General features: G+C 42.0%; 2 protein-coding genes across 4 annotated transcripts in view; one reads left to right on the top strand and one right to left on the bottom strand.

Annotated features, from left to right (window-relative positions):
* Positions 1-44: 44 nt before the first annotated feature.
* Positions 45-7733, top strand: RB195_006591 (uncharacterized protein; the record flags this gene model as incomplete). Of its 2 annotated transcripts, XM_064179763.1 has the most annotated exons (7): positions 45-212; positions 266-376; positions 2728-2824; positions 2891-2985; positions 7076-7126; positions 7205-7354; positions 7587-7733. In XM_064179763.1, 7 exons carry the CDS (start codon positions 45-47, stop codon positions 7731-7733), a joined length of 819 nt encoding a protein of 272 aa, XP_064036695.1. The 2 variants fall into 2 exon arrangements, with proteins under 2 accessions (XP_064036695.1, XP_013307750.2); XM_013452296.2 differs by lacking the exon at positions 7587-7733 and having other exon boundaries at positions 7205-7396.
* Positions 7734-8038: 305 nt separating this feature from the next.
* The window catches only part of RB195_006592 (uncharacterized protein), a gene marked incomplete at both ends in the record, with an annotated part of 28929 nt that continues 19153 nt past the window's right edge, over positions 8039-17814 (bottom strand). For both annotated transcript variants that reach the window (XM_064179766.1, XM_064179765.1), the window contains 20 exons: positions 8039-8308; positions 8368-8552; positions 9290-9398; positions 9461-9604; positions 9662-9760; positions 9815-9912; positions 10166-10374; positions 11413-11528; positions 11583-11771; positions 11833-12005; positions 12075-12164; positions 12234-12428; positions 12548-12691; positions 12870-12926; positions 12987-13140; positions 13196-13273; positions 13354-13452; positions 14756-14854; positions 14910-15008; positions 15602-15700. In XM_064179766.1, coding sequence (XP_064036696.1) covers positions 8039-8308; positions 8368-8552; positions 9290-9398; positions 9461-9604; positions 9662-9760; positions 9815-9912; positions 10166-10374; positions 11413-11528; positions 11583-11771; positions 11833-12005; positions 12075-12164; positions 12234-12428; positions 12548-12691; positions 12870-12926; positions 12987-13140; positions 13196-13273; positions 13354-13452; positions 14756-14854; positions 14910-15008; positions 15602-15700 — 2706 coding nt within the window. The remainder of the gene's footprint in view (positions 8309-8367; positions 8553-9289; positions 9399-9460; positions 9605-9661; positions 9761-9814; positions 9913-10165; positions 10375-11412; positions 11529-11582; positions 11772-11832; positions 12006-12074; positions 12165-12233; positions 12429-12547; positions 12692-12869; positions 12927-12986; positions 13141-13195; positions 13274-13353; positions 13453-14755; positions 14855-14909; positions 15009-15601; positions 15701-17814) is intronic.

A 17814-nucleotide genomic window follows, 5' to 3' on the forward strand; every position in this document is an offset into this window, starting at 1 on the left:
TAATAAGCGAGAAAATCTGCTTCTGATCGGTAAATATAGACAGAATGTTGCAACTTGGGAGAAGGATGTCGGTAACTTACGTGAGAGGCGCAACTTCTGCGTCTCTGGTGCCAGGCGGAACAAACGAGGTGGTAAAAGTGAGTGGAAAACTTGCTAGGAGTTCAAAAGAACAATGCAGGGAGTGCGAACTAGCAGCTGCGTTTTATAAAGAGGTGAAGGATATCAACAACACTGGCTGTATCCTACGTTCATCTGTGAATTGCAGGGAAAACGTAGTGGTCTCCGAAAATTGATGAAAATCGTGACGAAGAAGAAGGAAGTTAGCGAGGCCACAAGTCGTTGTGCTGCTTTCGCTGCAGCTTTGGCATTGAAACTTGTATGTTTCTGAGTAGTGCTTTTTTCATCATTGAATCTTTGTCACCTTTACGCATCTGAAAACGAAAAGCGAGTGAACATCTCACGGAGGGTGGTGTTCGTTCATTTCGCTCTTTCATCCCCCTTGATTTTCAATATCGAAAGATAAATTGTGCATATCATGCGTCTTGGCGGCTTATGCTTACAGCCGTTCACCGTGGCCCAGAAACTGCTTCTCGTAGAGGTGTGGAGCTCGAGATGGTCATGCGCGGGGTTCTCATCTGATATTGATATTAGGTTTGCAAAAAAAACTTTGAGCAACTCATGGGAGCAGTTATTAGGCCATTTTTTCAAATCTTTTCGGACCAAGAACTTTTGCTGAGTAACTAAGAAATGTAAGTTAAGTATTTAAACACAATCTTGATTTGTTCTGCTTGAACAACCTACGTAGGGACACCATTGGTTGTAGCTAACTAGGAAGTTGTCGGAGATCACATCTAACACTCAACGATTCTCCCTGTGTTCCAAATGTCGAGTGTTTAAAATGAAGAGTTGTATTTTGTTCTTTCCCATTGTTCTCTCAGTAACTTCAAGGAATTCCGCCTACCAAAGCATCTACAGTCTTCTTTTGGACGAGAAATCTCATCAATCAAGTTTTCATTCGGAGTACATAAACTTGGAATCTATTTATTTGTCACTGTAAGGATTACAAATGCAACTCAAACAAAACTTTTTGATTTCTTGCAGACTTTCTATCCAAATGAGAACTTATATTTAATTGAAATCTAGTCTATAAGTAGAATATTTCATGTTAGTCATGTCCTTACATTATCTTACTATGAACTCAACTGTATTCTGAAAAGATTGAAGAACGCTAGGACAACAATAAGAGGAAAAAAACTCTGGATGATGGCCAACTTCGTCCTCTTTTATGATCATAACACATTTTGCTCCAAGATTGAAAGTCCCATGAGTTGTTCTTTTACACAATATTCTGTTGGATAAGACTAATTTCAGCCCTGTTCATCTCGAGTCTCATACTTCTTCGTTTCAGTTCATTTCAGAGGCTTTGAATATCCATTGAATTCCCTGATTCTATATTTACTCTTTCTGACCTAATTGTTTCTAACTGTTAAATTCATGTTGCTCTTAAAAGCATCACTCCACGAATCTGAGGTGGTACGGATTTCAGGTGGAGTATTCGTATAGGGGATGGGAGACTATGGAGAGGAGAGTGATTCCGTTCACTTCTAAATTATTCAAATGATATCTTAAGCTCTACAAAATTTTTTTTCCACGAATCCGTAAGTGAGCGCTGGTGAATCATTGGCGATCGCTTCTAATTGGTCAGTTCCGATTAAGAGCCTTTATTTATGCATGTTATGCCTATGCAGTTAATATCCAGAAGTAATAAAAAAAAATCCAGAATTGGTGGAAATTTGCGGCAAAACTATGTCTCTTGCAATACAGCGTTGTGAGTGAATCCGAGCGTTCAGAAAAAAAAACGTTTGACAACCGTGATGCTAGCCTAATTAAATCATGTATTTTTATTTATTTTTTTATTCACATGCAACGGAATTGCACTGGGCTAGGAAGAGAACGATGCTACGTCAGAAACAAAGAAAAAAAGCATTTTTGCGACTCGCTTTTTCTAAATTTAATGAGCTGTTCCGACATATCGCCCTCATTCTGAGTCTACTCAAAAAGGAGGTGAAGGATACTCTCGCAAGATCCATCTCTGATCCAGAACATTTTGTCTGTGGGATATTTTTCAAATTTAAAGGCATCCCACGAATCTGGGTGGTGCGATTTCAGGTGGAGTATTAGTATACAGGATGGGAGACTACGGAGAGGGGAGTGATTCCGTCCACTTCTTCCTAATTGCCGCAAAAAACGGCCCGGAAGATACGGCTTCGGGCGTTCTGGCGCACTATTTTCCACAGGGACTTCGACTGGAGCGCGCCAGCCTTGTGCGGCGCCGCATCTTCCGGGCCGTTTTTTACGGCAATTGGGAAGAAATGGACGGAATCACCCCCCTCTCCATAGTCTCCCATCCCGTATACGAAACCTGAAATCTGCACCACCTCAGATTGGTGGGGTGGTGCCTTTAAATGAACAAAGCAACATCATTTATCGTTATTTTGCATTAAATCGTATTTTATGCGTAGAGATGCTGGAAGAAGTTTTAACATCTAGTGTAGACGAGTCAAAACAGCCGGTTCAGCCAGCGGCTGCAATCGAGTTGGGACCCTCGCTGGCTCCTCTCATCTCAACAGGCCGATTCGCTCTCAAATGTGCCGCTTGAAGAGCAACCGGTTACGGAACGGCACCGACTATAATTAAATAATATTTATTGTGATCAGCCGTTTCCAGGGCAAGGTTCCGGAAGCAAGTGAGATGATTTCGCATGTCACAATGTCTCCTCCAGTTATTCGACGTAGTTTACTTGTAAACATTCTTGTCAAGGAAGGTTACTGTCGCTTGATTCCTTCCTTCTTGAGCGTGGTTTTGAAAATGATTTGAAACACACTTCCAGGCCGTTTGGATGACGCCTTAGACGAAATGGAACGATGCCTTCAAGAGGAGGATCTCATTTTCAACTCCGAGAACAGCTCCATAAGTGAGGAGTCGGTAAGGTTTTGCCTTTCTTTCCTTCTCGCTTGCGCTAGAACTGGATTTCTAGTACTTGGTTTGTTGCATCATTTTTCAATTATTAGAGATGTTCACATTTGCAAGGCCCTTAGTTATGGTGTCTCCTCTAAGTAATACACATGGTTTATAGCAAAGTGAACGCTCAACATCTACTAAGAGTTCAAAAGATTTTACCTAAAGAATTTTTTCTTTTCCATCGAACGGTGGAAGCAGCATCAGCTATCTGCAACAATAGTCTTCAAAGAAGAAGATAGCTGATGCTGCTGTTGCTGTATTGCTGTGGAATCTCGACTCTTTATGATCGGGTCAAAACGTCCTGAATTTCGGCGCAGTTTCGTAAGCGGCTGCGCTCGAAGCAACGCGGTGTAGCTAGCTAGCGGTTGGAATTGGGATCTTTGAGTGCTTCACACGAACTACAGCGATGATTATAGCTTGAATAAAATGGAATGATTTCTGCTCGTTTTGACACCTTCACGAGAGATCCGTGAAATTTTGGTTGAAATCACTTCTGACAGCGGTGATACGTGCAGTGGCTTAATATCATAAATACCAAGTATAGGATAAGATGGATCTTCGTGACAAATATTTCCGATGGAGAACGGATCTTCGGGGAGATGTTGCGTCCAAATAAAGAGGCCTGCAGAGAAATTTGCTTCGAAAATTGATCCTTTCTTATGACAAAATACACCTCTGTCAGCGATGAAGCGATAATAATACCAATTTTTCACCATCGTTCACAGTTTCTTTGATCGTTCTTTTGCTGATGGTAAGGTACCTTTAGTCGATTTAGGGAAAGATAGAGAGTCAAACTTTCAATTTTCTTCGTAAAGCTTGCCAATAGGACAGTGTTTGTCATCCTCTGTGTTTAAGACGTCTTTTTTTCTTGATCATTAGTTTTCCTACACCAGGAGTCGAGAGTTTTTAGTGTGAAGATATGATCTCGACATCTCATAGACGTTTTAGATTTTTTCAGGAAACTATTGTCTTGTTGTCATGTAATTACGCGGTTTCCACCTTCAGCGGAACGGATTCGGTTTCAACCTTTAGTGATGGTAGCCGAACAGAGTTCGTTGTGGTAGTTCTTCTCTCATCAGTAGTTCATAGCGGATATATATCTAGATGTTCCAGTTGTTCTGTTCTGTTTGGTCATGCTTGTCGTAATATAGTACGTTTAGAAGGAGGAGAGGGGGACTTTCAAAGACAAATGCACTAGGTCCGCGTTCTGGCAACGGATTCTGTCCCGCTTTGCTCAAGAATTTTTCTGATTTTGTGTTTGCATCCTTTATGCGCGTGGTCTTGCGTTACTATCCACTCGTGTGGTTCATAAACCGCACCAATCAATGCTATTTTCATGATCATTCTTATTCTTGTTCCTGTGGAAAAAAGTATTGCAGATTCAATTATCTGCACTACCCATCGTAGGAGTCACAACGTGATTTCTAAGTGTTATTCGTGGATATCCCTCACAACTTGCCCCTAGAGTCCTTTTGTCGTTTCTCGAAAGAACGAGTTCTGTGAGTTCTTCGGCAAACAGAAACAGAACAACAAACAAGAATGGTGAGCTTGTCTCGGGGTACTTACCATTTCATCTCGGAGGAAGTCAAAGAAAGTATTAGCAAGGTATATTGGAGTCACGCGGCAGCTGTGTGTAAGCTTAACGCAGTGCTAATCGCAGAAACTGAAGGGAATTCGGACCCTTTAGACTCCTCGTTTTTGGTCTTCGCGTCACTCTGATGATGTCGACTCGCTAATCTTAATAACCGTTCTCTATTATTCTTTTCATCCAGAGCTTTCCACTAGCTTTTGCCCATTTTAGGAAGATTTATTAGGGACGCAATCGGTAGAGGTTCTGTTGTGACTGCGCGGTTTGTGATTCGAAGCCACACCAAGGCCAACCAAATCTTCCATCCCTCTGGGGTCGATAAATTGGTACCAGATTTGTCCGAGAGGATGAAAACACTGACTTGACACATCGGCTAGCCCAGTAAGTCATTGTATAGGCCAGTTACACGTCCGCAAACACCAAACGTTTCTGAATTGGAGTAAACGTGGTGGCGCATCCCAAGCGGAGTGATTAACGTGAGAAACTTTATCCTTTATTATCCACGTTAGAAACGTGGAAAATTTCATGTCATAACTAAATCATCTGAGATGTTCACTCTGTGAATCATGGCCGCTTGACTCTGCTCATTTCTTCACCTCCACGATTTTCCTCCAACTCCCTGAGTTTTGACACTCCATACGAATTTCAACTACGATCAACAAGCTCTATGTTTATTGCAAATCGACCTGAAGCCTGAGATCCCTAAGTCTGAAGCAGCCTTTGAGAATAATCGTATCGACTGTACATAGCAGCCATTCATCGGCTACCACTGCTAACTAGTCGTCATTTAGAGGCACCATATTTGAATGTTTGGAATTTAAGGATTTTTTGATGTTGCTTTCTGCTCAACAGTAGATAAAGTTCATTTGCAACAATTAAAGCGAACCTCAGGGACTCGGAGGGAGCACCTAGAGAATGGGAGGTTCAATTCACCTAAAGAATATATATCATGATTCGTTGTTGTTGATCCATCCGGCTTCTTAATTTTGAGATGTTTTGAATTTTTATCGTCATACTTGTAAACTGCTTTAAAACCTTATTCGCCAATAAAGTGAACCTGATGTCGAAAGGTCCCTCAGCGCTGCAGTTGAAATTATCTTAAAGTGTGGGCTAACCGCTTAGTTTGAATCAGAGTAATTTATTAGTTTGTGAAGCGTTCCTTAATTTCAACATGCGGATTCTCGACCAAAAGTTTCGGTTAATGGTCCTTTCAAGATGCGAAAGAAATCTTAGAGGTGCCACTAAGCGTTCGTCGATCATATTTCATTACACTGGTTGTCAATCAAGATTGACATCTTGTCACTGTTTACTGACATCCAACGTCTAAAATTTTAAAAACGACAGTATCCATGTATTTAACTGTTAAATCCATGACATTCCAACTGAAAACTGGAAGCAACAAAAGATGAGAAAGAGGGAAAGTTTTTTTTTCTCGTAGAAGCGGATCGTCCTCTTTATAACAAGTCATAAAAAGCGACTCCTTTATTTGGTTGCAATGTTCAGAGTCCTAGAACTCAAAAGAAAATGTTTTTATGTCATGGAATTTCGATTCATCTTTAGTGAAAGTATATTATGATATTTGTAGCAATCGGAAATAGTTAAAGAAGTTAATTTATTAAGGACTAGCTGAACATTAAATATATATATATATATTTACTTCTTCCAAATTTAGAACGACACTTTCGGCTAAAATATTATTGGAATCGCTGAAGGACAAAAAAGAGTGGCAAAGATGGCACTTTCTTCAGTGGCCTCCTAGTTCTTATGTAGATTTCATAAGAAACACTTTTAACCATTATAGCCTTCTTAGAGTTGAAAAACGATAAAGGACAAAGGGCACAGTGCTGATCAATTCCCACAAGGATGCGCCCTAGTTGACACTAGAGCGGATTCGAACCTCCGATCGATCGTGCAACCACAGCAGAACCTCTTACCAACTGGACCACACCACACCTTGAGAAATGATACCTAAGTCAAATTTTGAACATCCCCAAAGCTTCAAAGCATCAAACCACAAGTGGTGAAGTCATAGCATCAAAATTAAACCAGTAATCCATAATTTTACGACTTCGCTCACACGTGAAACATTGCATAGACGCAAGCGTTGCGCTTCCAAATCAAGGATTGTGTGAAAAAAATACTCGATCATTCTTGAGTGGAAACAATTAGGAACCCAAAAAATCCATAAGTACTCTAAACGACCAGTTTTGTGACATTATCAATGAGCTAGATTCTTCTTTCGGATTGTGTTGCCTTTTTTTGAAGGACAGCAATAGGAGAATCAAAAATAAATTAGAAAAAAATCATGGTATAAACTACCAGCAGAAATGGGTAACTTTTCTTTCATTGTACTTCAGTGCTAGCGTCGATAAACCCATGGATTCGTGAAAATGAATTGTACAGCTGCTACTCGTTATTATAAATTCTTGAAATGATTTATTCAATATAAATATTAAATTTATTCAGTTGGACACACTTTGCAATTCTATCAAGGAACGGACCGACACCCAAAAACAGGTGAGCGCATAAAATTATGTTCCCCAGTTTTTCTTCTTCTCATTAGTTTTTTTCTTCCAAATTTTTCCTTGCATTCAGATGCAACGATTCCGAGCGCTACAACGTGTGATCACCTCATATAACAGGAGGAGCTCCAAGTCAGTTGAAGAGCTGTTGCACACACCCCTGCAGGTCGGATTATCAGACGACGAACCTGCCAAGAAGACCGAAATTCACCTCAGCGACAAGGTTATCGCGCAGGTCCCTCATTTTTTGTCTGAAGAGAAATAAAAGATGTGCATATTTCAAATAAAACCTTCATTAAAGGTAACCCAACAACATATCTTTGATATATTTTGACATATCACGTAAATACATACAACGTAGATGAATCTCTGCTGTAACAACGCGAACGAACGAACGAATGAACTGACTGGGGATACTGGTATCACATAGGGTATCAAGATTACATGTATCACAGCTGGTTGTTGGTGATGCGCTTGAAACTGATCGAGCAAACACAGCGCAGCAACTAACTCGAATCGTTACAAAAAGCAATGTAATTCACTTCGAATTATGCATACACCCGCTAATGGTCACAATTGGATTCGGTTCAAGCGATCGATAACTATCGTTTCCCATAATCCTACTATATATGTATGTATGAGCAATGTAGATGACCGACTTAAAAGCAGTCATCCACGCTTTGGAGCATTTCTACCCTTTGGCTATAGAGCTGAATTTGAAACGCGGCGTCGTATGACACTATAAACCACAAGAAGCGCATGCATACGGCAACGCTAATATCGCGGAAAGACAGCAGTTATAAAAGAGAGCGACAGAGAAGCAGAAGAAAACGGGGGGAGAGAGAGTAGAGAAGCGGTATGTACTACCCGTGGCGGCATGGTTACACCTAGAAGTGCGCACCTAGCGTCATGAAATCGAACTTGTTCTGGGATCACCGGTGGAATGACAAGAAGACACGACACCGGAATCACCGCAGTCGGCCGGATGAACTGTATCGTCCAGTGGTGCGAACAGATACAACGGAACTGTACGGTACAATGTGTCTCTTGCGTCCGATCTGCCCAATTCGGCCAGAATTTCGCACAGTTTGCCTACTGTGGCGTGTTCAGGTTGCTGGATAGCCCATTCCGCTAGGAGTTGATCTGTTCGGGATAGGGACTGTCCAGTAGAGTCCACCTGGAAATTGGTCATTGTGACCGTAACCGCAGCAAGAAGGGAGGATGAGATGAGCTTACCTCTGGGACTTGATCGGTCAAGTTCAACTTGACTGCCAGTATAGACCAGTCTCTTCCCATTGCGTCCGGGGGATCAAGAAGTGCAGCCAGTTCACATCGTGTTGTGATCGACAGGTCTGCCACACCCACATCGATGCCCAAAGTCAAAAGACGAGCCACCTCACGTGAACCGAAGCATACCACATCTGTAATGATTGTAGTAATTCAGCTAATCTCGTGGAATCATCCATAAAAATCAGCAGCAAGCGGCTAGATTTGGGTACGACTACGTCGAACTGAGATAAATAATGCGATATTCCATACTTCCTTTCCTTTTTTCACGGACAATTGAATCTTGGGAAAGCAGCATTCGAAGTCTACCAGAACGATGGAAGGGGATTGCAGAAAGTGAAGAAGCGTATGATTTAGATAAAAAAGGTTTCCTTTGATTTTTTAAAAATGAATGGAGGTATAGAATACTGCACTACTTATGGGCTCGCTCACTGTATCGATAAACGTTAGGAAAAACGACTCTTGTACTTGATCATCAGGTCGTCAGGTCAAAAAGGTATGTGGTACTTAGGCTGGGAGAAACCAGCATTGATGACTGTGTCACTCAAATAATTTATGCCCTGAAATGGCCATGGATCCGCAGTGAAGTTGACAGATCCGTAGGGACTATCAAAAAGCGCTACTAAGGAAGAAAATGGAGTGGTACGGAGAGACCCGCTTGAAATTCCCCGCAAAAAAAATTTCTGCGTTTAGCTCTGCTTGAGTCGTCCCAGAGGAGGAAAGAGGCTTATATCACGCGTCGTTAGTTTGTTTTTCTATTCGAAAATCTGATTATGGGTTACTGTAGCGATCAGTCTACCGGTTAGTAACTGTTGTGATGTTTCTACCACTTCTAAGAATATCGATGTTAGCAAAAACTACGGAAATTTACCGGTGAACATCTCCTCTTCATCGTGAGTTCCCTTTACAGAAAGGGATTCTTGTTGCTGCATTGCCATCATTGCCTCAGGAGGGAACGAGGCTGGATTTTTGTGATGTTCCTGAACAGATGTGGATTTTTTTTGAAAAGATTCAGCTCCACCGAAGAATCTGGGGCTTATACCTGCAAGCATTTCGGGCTCAGGAAGTGCCTTTCGAGTCCTATGCCTGGTGCAACTTCGCTCGCCGTTTGCTCCACCAAATTAACGACGTCTTCGAGGAAGTAGAAACATGATGTGGCTCTTTCTGCTGGACCTCGTACTTGAACCTGTAGAGGAAGGGATTTTTTTCTGGACTGGAGGATCTATTATTGATCGAATCGTACCTCAACTGCATCTCCACGAATTCTTACAAGCGCTTCCATTTGACCCGATGACATCTTGCTGCAACCGGCCCATTGCATTAGATCCGCATCCATCGGATCCTCGAAGCATGTAGTTTTTTCTGTGCTCTGACAGCGGTTAGACATCATTCTAACCTGGAAGTCGTGCATACTCCGGCGAAGTGCTACTTGGATTCGTGGGAAGGTACTCTGCAGTGATCGTTCCATACCTCTCATAGGATGAACGCGCACACCTGAAACGACGGTAAAATTCCATCAAATATGAGGAAAAATCTCCCGCTAATGTAAGAAAAAGTAGGGAGCGTCATCGATTAATCCAGGATTAAACAACTGGACTGCGATAATGGAAATAATCCTTTCATCGCACATCTGCTGGGAAAAACTTATTGGCTATTTAGCAGATTCCTCCATTTTTTTTCCTGGATTTGACGGATTCATAACGAGCCCAAGGGTGGGTATTGCGAGAAGTATAACATTCACACGAACCTCCGTAGACGTACGTCGACTTGTTTCTGACCCAAACGTCATGAGGCTCGTTGAGCAGTATGAAAGCTGGGAATTCGAAAGTCTCCTCGGAGTCGGGTTCAGCTGGAGCGCATAGTTGAAGCACGTCCAACATGCGTAACAGATCTGTAGGCTCGGGAATTTCGGGGAAAATCGGCGAAAAGTGCTCCAATGAGTACGTGCCGTTGATCCTAGAACGAAAAAAAATCTCCATACTATCGTTGCACTTGCTTCGTAAATCCCTGGCAAATAAGTTCAGTATCATTCTAGAAATTTGATTAGATATTTTGATCTTGATTTTGATAATAGATATTTGATAATAGAATTTTGATCTGCATGTTGGGAAAAAAGTTTTAAAGACAGAGATTTGGTTTCCTCCCATTTCTAACACTTACATACTCTATTTATTCAATGAATGAGTTATGAATTTCGCTAATTTGTGCTTGTTTGTAGGATTTTTCCTGAAAAGGGTTCAGTTTGTTGCTTTGATGCACATGTCGACTATAGTCCCCATCTAACTGGGCCGATGCGAAGCTTTTGCGGCGAAAGCGGGCGTTGGTGCCGCTGGTGTTCCGAGGAGTCTATCAACGCTGCGGAATTGCAAAGCAATTGTGATTTTTTTCTGCTCAGAGAGACTAGGCCGACCAGACTGACGACGGTGCGCAGTAATTTCGTGTTACTCGAAACCAGCAGTGTACAAGCTGAGGAATTCCAATGCAGTATCTGTCCCGCTTCAACAGTCAGCTTAATGGACAATAGTAGAAAGAACATAGTTGAGGTCTTTTCCTTTTTGCTACCAAAAATGTTCGAGCTCCATGCGGTTGGCTTATAAAAAATGTGCAAAATTTCCAACACAAAGAAATGTGGTTTTCACGGATTTAGCAACTATCTAAAGGTACGGTCTGGTGAAAATGACCTAATTTCCCGTGCAATATTCCGCAAGCGGTTATGTTCGCAGTGCCGTCACTCCTTGATCTCTTATCTTGAGGGCTGGAGGCCACCCACTAGCTGCACAGGTAAATCATCTTCTACTGACTAGACTCAAAGCTTTCTCCATTTTTTAAAATCTTTTATGCCAAGATTGCACTTTATTTCATTTTTACATTCGGTGAGTGCTCGAATTCCAGACTTTCGACCTCAAAGCTATTCGAAAATTGGAAAAGAAAACATAGCAAACTAATTTTCAGCTTAGTTGTATGTGAGCTGAGCTTAAATACACGATCTCGTACCTGCACCTAGAGAGGAACTCGGCGCTCAGCAACTGTCCAATGATATGAGTGCCAAGCCATTCCGGATTCAACACCACATAGTCCATTTCGGCCGTTTCATCTCGTAGATACACGACCTGTAACCAGAGCAACCTGAACAGCAATAGGACAGGGCTACGAAGATGTAGTACCTCTCCGATTAACTGCAGTTGCTGGATGAGTTGTCTACAATGGGCGTCTCCTGTCAGTGGATTCACATCCGTTCGTACGATCGATGCAAACGTTGGCCACGAGACAACCGGGAAATTTGCGTGCTGTTTACGCAAGGACTGCAGGAATGGCATGGTGGCGTCGAGTAACCCGATTGGTTTTTGTAACCTCTAGAAAGAAGATATATTAGAAGCATTTCAAGGATGAGGTAGTCGGAATTCGTTCACCGACCGCTATTATAGTTCCTCTCGTCTCTTTCAGATAATTTTTCAGCGCTTTCATTCCAGCACACGATGGATTGGTGGAGTCGAGAAGAAGCAACTTTTCACAGATGTCAAAATGGGTCTCGAATCGAAGACGGACCGTTTTCAGCATAGCCTCCGTATCTGATGATTCGTATTCTCCTGAAAAATATCGGATCAGAGCGATGCGAAAAAAGGGTTGGAGTGGCTGAAAACTCCGGAGAGACTTACCTTCTGCATTTTTTGAAGGGAAGAGAGCGGGACTGGCATGAGTGCCAACAATCACAACCTTTGATCTCCTTGAGATGATTCCGCAATGACCTAAATTTTTGAAAATGAAATCCCGTCGTCCCATACTTCCTGCAAAGAAAATCCTGGAATTCCACTCACCAATTGGCTCGGTGGGAGTGACGCGGCCCTTGAGGAAGTTCATCCAGTAAAGGACCTGTTTGTACTGTTCCTCTGTACTGTCACAAGCTCTGAACAGTACAACGTGGATGCAATCGGTGTTCCCCACGAAGTGATCATATGCCATGTGATACGGCTCATAACCACCAAACTCCCACACGGAAAACTCGCCACATCCTGGAAATGAAAAATTCGAAAATCCTCGAGGAAACTATTATGAAAGCAATCAGAGAGGTCCGAAAAGGAGTTCGCTTCTCTGACTGCCTGCATTAGCTCAATCCGTGATGTATCCTCACCCGAACAGTTAATATTCTGAACGTCAATGCCACGGGTGTATGCCAAATGGGCTGGACAGTGGACGAGATTCGCGCATTGATCGGACGAGTTGTTGTTCGATTCTGATGAGAACGATGATCCTTGGCCGGAGTGGATTCCATCATCTACGAATCGTTTGGTTCTCATCACAAGAAAGTCACTATCATTTTATCGTTGGTCGCAGATTTCCGGAATGTACGCTTTACGAACGCTTTTTCGTGCATGGTCATTACGAGCAAAAAAAGAGATCTTCCAGAATTTTCGATGGAGGATTTCGAAGATTATTATCCTGGGAACGCTCACCTTTGTTCATGGTATTGCTAGGACTGTAGTGGTCGGAGATCCGTCGAGAGACAGCGTCTACAAACAGGAGAAATTCCTTTCTGTTTCTTTTTTTGTAAACAATTCCATAGTACGTACCGATGATACTAGAAGTGATACCACGAGTGGAATGGAGCGACTGAATGAGACGTGATTTCCCTGTCTGAGAATGACCGAATAATTTCAGTTTTATCCTCCTTAGTGGGACATTCATGGGACACAACTGATCGATATACGCTTCTCGAACACTATCCTAAAACGGACTCTAATAATCCTCCAATTAACTGAAGAATCAGGAGAAAAGTCACCGTTTTCATTTTGGAGAGTAACGATGCTACGTGTGTATTTTCCGAAGCCAGCGCGAGGATCTCTGCTGTCAGCCCATCCTAAAATTGAGAACATTCCTTTGCGTACGTTATTCTACGATGTTTACAGAAGTATTCGTCGAATCCCCAGATTTGTTTACCTTAGTTTTCTTGCCAACATTCGATCTGGCCAAACACAACACCCGGACGATATCGAGAAATCCTTCCCTGGCGGCAAGGTGTAATGGTGTGAAGGAGTCCTAAAGAAACTACTACTCACTCATTTGTTTTCATATTTATTTGTTTGCCAGCTTTTTGCAGCAAAAACGTTGACACTCATTTTTTTCTGCAGCATAGGGCCGAACAAAGTCCTTATGGTTAGAACTACGGTAACCTTGGTAACAGAAATTATTGTTATATTATATGAATATCTCGTAGTCAAGATTCTTTGTAACGACAGAATATTACAAAATCTTCTGGGACCCTTTTATCTATATAAAAATAATACACTTTAATTAAGTCTACAACGGTTTCAAAGTGTCTAACGCAAAGAAAAAAAAATAAGATAGCAGGACATTGGTTTGGGGATCATAAAAAACATGGAAGAGTTCTAACTTGATTTTCTTCATATTCACATTGCTGTTTTTGAAGGATACTTCAAAATATATCACTAGAAACGAAAGAAATTCCAAAATCACCATAAGTTCTTCGACGGAAACAAGTTTGAATGGCGCAGTTATGCTGCATTCGAGCCTTGTTCAAGCCCACAAGGAGAAAATTCTTGGTATTTTTCTTTTCATCGGGGCTCTTTGAAACATTAACATGAATGGTCCTAGAACGACCGGTGACCGTTGACCTAGTGGCTGTGCTTACTGTATTCAAAAAGAGGAACGTACTATTTCAAGTGATCCTTCAAGAGGGTTGAGAGATTCCAAAAATTGCAACGATTTTCGAATGGTTGCACATTGTACGACGAGTGCAAAGACGTTTTTGTATTTTTTGTTTACACAGCAACGATGTTGATTCGATATGAGAGAAAATAACGCGAATATTAATGGCCAATGGATGCAATGTACACTGTTCTCGCTATCACCATCACCGAAACAGCAGCTAGAGACATATTCATGAATTTTTTCACTTTTTTAAATGCAAAGTACGGAGTCTCCAATCGAATCAACGTGTACTGTACTCAAATTTATATGCATAAGTAAACATGATATTAGCTCAGTACACATGCCTACTTATCCTAATTGCGTTTCTCTGCGTTCGTGAAAATTGTCCGTAAGTTGGAGGTTCGTAAGTAGAAATGCGCACACACAGCAATTTTTAATGGATTAAAAGAAGAGAGCATAGATTTGCAAGTCTTCTAGAAGCGAGTTTCTTCCACTGATCAAAATGAAATTATTCAGAACTGCAAAATATCTCTTTTTGCCAAAAATTTGTTTGGACTAACGCCACCAGAGCTTCTAAAATCGTCGAAATACCGGAGAGGAACCGCAGAAGCAAGAAGAATTCGTCGTGTGACGATTGCAGCGATGGAACTGAACGCCGAATCGAACGCACCTGATTAGTCATGTCGACGTCAGCACCACAGTGACATAAAGTCTGTACAGCGGTGAGTAGACCGAGTTTTGATGCGACATGCAGCGGAGTGTTTCCCTTCTGGAAAAATCCTACTCGTACAGTATCGGAAGCCTCGAAACTCGGTCACCAATACCTCATCTGGTTCGTTGATTTTGCTGCCTTTGTGGATTAGAAGAAGTGCTATGTCAAGGTGACCGTTTTCCAGGGCGCACAAGAGGGCGGTGCGTTGATGCTGGAACAAAGGTGATGGGAATCGATCACTTTTCATTTATTTTTTTATTTTCTTCCGAAAAGACCAGAAAATTTCTTTTAGTTAGAAGAAGGAGAGGAAATGCTATTCCACCTATGATTTTTAGTGTAAGGGTTGATGTGATGATTTGTCACGCGTTCTCTTGGCGTGTTTGTGAAAAGAAATTCTCTCTAGTTCTCAAATCTAGCTCCAAAGAAGTTTTTGAAGAATTTTTCTACAAAATATGAAGCCATGAACTTTGCGAGAAGTAGCATCAGTCTTCAAGCGAAGAAATACTACCTTTTTTTCTGAAATTCACGCGTAATTGCTGTCTACCGTAACAAGTAAATCCTGGGAAAAATATCGGATGAATATGGGTATCGGATGCCTTTCGCAATATTCCTCATCGCTTGCTACATCGAGAGAACCATAACAATGTTTCACAATGTAAATAAATCGCTGTCTATCTCGGATTTTTTCCACATCGATATTTTGGGAAAGGTTATGTTACCAGCAGCAAATGTATATTCCCTCAAAATTTCCAAATAAATGGGAAAACTATTTACTTTCTTTAGAAGAACGATAAAAATGCTTACGTTGTCCAATTCGTCGACAGGTGATCCTCCATCGAGCAAAGTCTGTACGCATTCCATATGTCCACGAGCTGCAGCACAGTGTAGGGCGGTCTCCTCATCCTGAATCGATGGCTTTGGATTATCAGCTGGGATTTTCCAATCGATTCCCACCATTCTACTTTCACAGCAACAGGGGATGTAGCATAGAGACATGAATGGCACATAGAAGCACCGCGTTGAGTTGACATTACACGAGCGACCGCATATTTGAACAAATGTTTCGCGCTGAGCTCACCACAGGTCTACGGGAGTAAAACTGCGCTTTTACTAGACCATAGCGCAATGGATTCGGGCAGAACTAAGCGAGTTCGCAGCAATTTGGTTCGAGTTCGTTCGTGAACTGCATTTTCAACTTTGTAACCTTGCAGGACTTCCGTATTTTTCGCATAAAAAGAAGTCTGGGAAACGAAATGTGTCCGTTGTTTCCGAGGACACATGTATCATGTGACTGACATGGGAAACGTCGGAGCGGTTGCTGGGAACCGGACGCGCTGGGCACAGACAGCGATGGCGGTGGTTCTCGTTTGACATGCCGACGCAAGTCATCGCAAACCCCGTCGGATGTGAATTATGAACGCCGTTCGCCCGAAATTCCTCCACAATTAGAATGAGCTGCGCGACCTTGGTCATTCAGAGGGCACGAGATCAGAAGTGAACCCTAACGCCCGACCCAACATTGAAAAAACGCTAATTTTTTATCTAACTCACTAATAAAAGTCGTAAAAAAGGAAACGTCATAAATCAGTTGATTCAATTATCGTACATCCGAAAGATTTCGATGTGTCAAATGCTTAAGACTTTAAAACTCTGATCTGAATGCTCAATCCCCGGTCATTCATAAAATTGCAGTCCAGATAAGCGAACACATGAAACAGTAGAAAAGTGTTTGTCCTTTTCCCAGGAATATGTATTGATCGTTCAGCGTTGTATCGCTGGAAAATCATCTGCTATTGTGTTTCCCGGTGGAAAAAATTCGACGGCAGAAAACAATAGATTCGCAAATCTGTTGTTGAATCGCTAACGACACGCCGATTATTCACTGAACAACGACTCGAACACGACGACCATAAACATGGAGTTCGACGTTGGGGACGGTTTATGAATGTCCTAATTATTATTCATCAAATGTTTCTGATTACGGTAGCAACCTGTCGAACGGTTCGTGTTAAAATAAGCAATAATTATTGAGGGGAAGCGATTCCTATAGTAGTTGCGCTCAGCATAAGAACTTGTTCAGAGATTAGATAAGCTTTTTGTCTACCATTCTCCGGTGTTTCAATTAATCTCACAGAACTTTCCCAGACACCCAGTCTCCATAAGCGCAAAGACACATAGAACAAATAAAAGAGCGAACATCAGTTCGACAAACACTACTCGTTAAATCACCTCATTTCCCTCATTTACTTCAATAACATAACCGAAGCGAATTGCATCTAATCCTTCATAACTATCACAAGAAGCAAACGTTATCGCTGCAGGCCTTTCGAAAAGGTCCCCGGAGACATGGAAAACTACAATTTCATTGAAGAAATTTGCAATAAATCTTAAGCTGGCCTTCTCCTATCAAATCCTACAGTGAGCATGCTTATTTTAGCTTTAACTAATATGAGTATGGGATGAGAAAAGATGGAGGAGTCATGCGATTCTATAGGACCACGGAATAGAGTTTCAGAAAAATTAGGAGCATTATTTTTACGAGAAAAAAGAAAACAAACTGCAGTGCGCTTGTCAAAAATGCATAACCCTTTTAGGGCTCCTGTCGTCGGAGAGTAACCGTAGTTTTTTTCCAACCCCAACTACCGTATCCGTTCGTCCGTCCGTCCGTTTCAGTCGTTCTCGCACATCATTTGATTACGAAATTCCCAGTAACTGTTTGCCGGCGAACACGAATGGCGCAAGCATGAAACAGCGATGATGAGACCGCTGGTGGTAGTGTCGCTGTCGTGATCGTGCACGAACGTTGACCTCGATTGACGGTTTGAAATTGGCCACTCTACGACCCCGCAAAACTGCGAATGTACGTAAACTGGTAATGGGTACCGCGCGCTCGCGTAAAGAATGCACTGCTACGAGAGCCGAGGAACGAGGCTGAACGAGGGAAGCTGAAGTCGAACTGGTCGGAACGACACTCAAACACCACGAAATCGTCGCAAATTTGCTTAAAGTTCAGTAAA

The sequence above is a fragment of the Necator americanus genome, chromosome I (assembly GCF_031761385.1).
Source record: "Necator americanus strain Aroian chromosome I, whole genome shotgun sequence".
Classification (NCBI taxonomy): domain Eukaryota; kingdom Metazoa; phylum Nematoda; class Chromadorea; order Rhabditida; family Ancylostomatidae; genus Necator; species Necator americanus.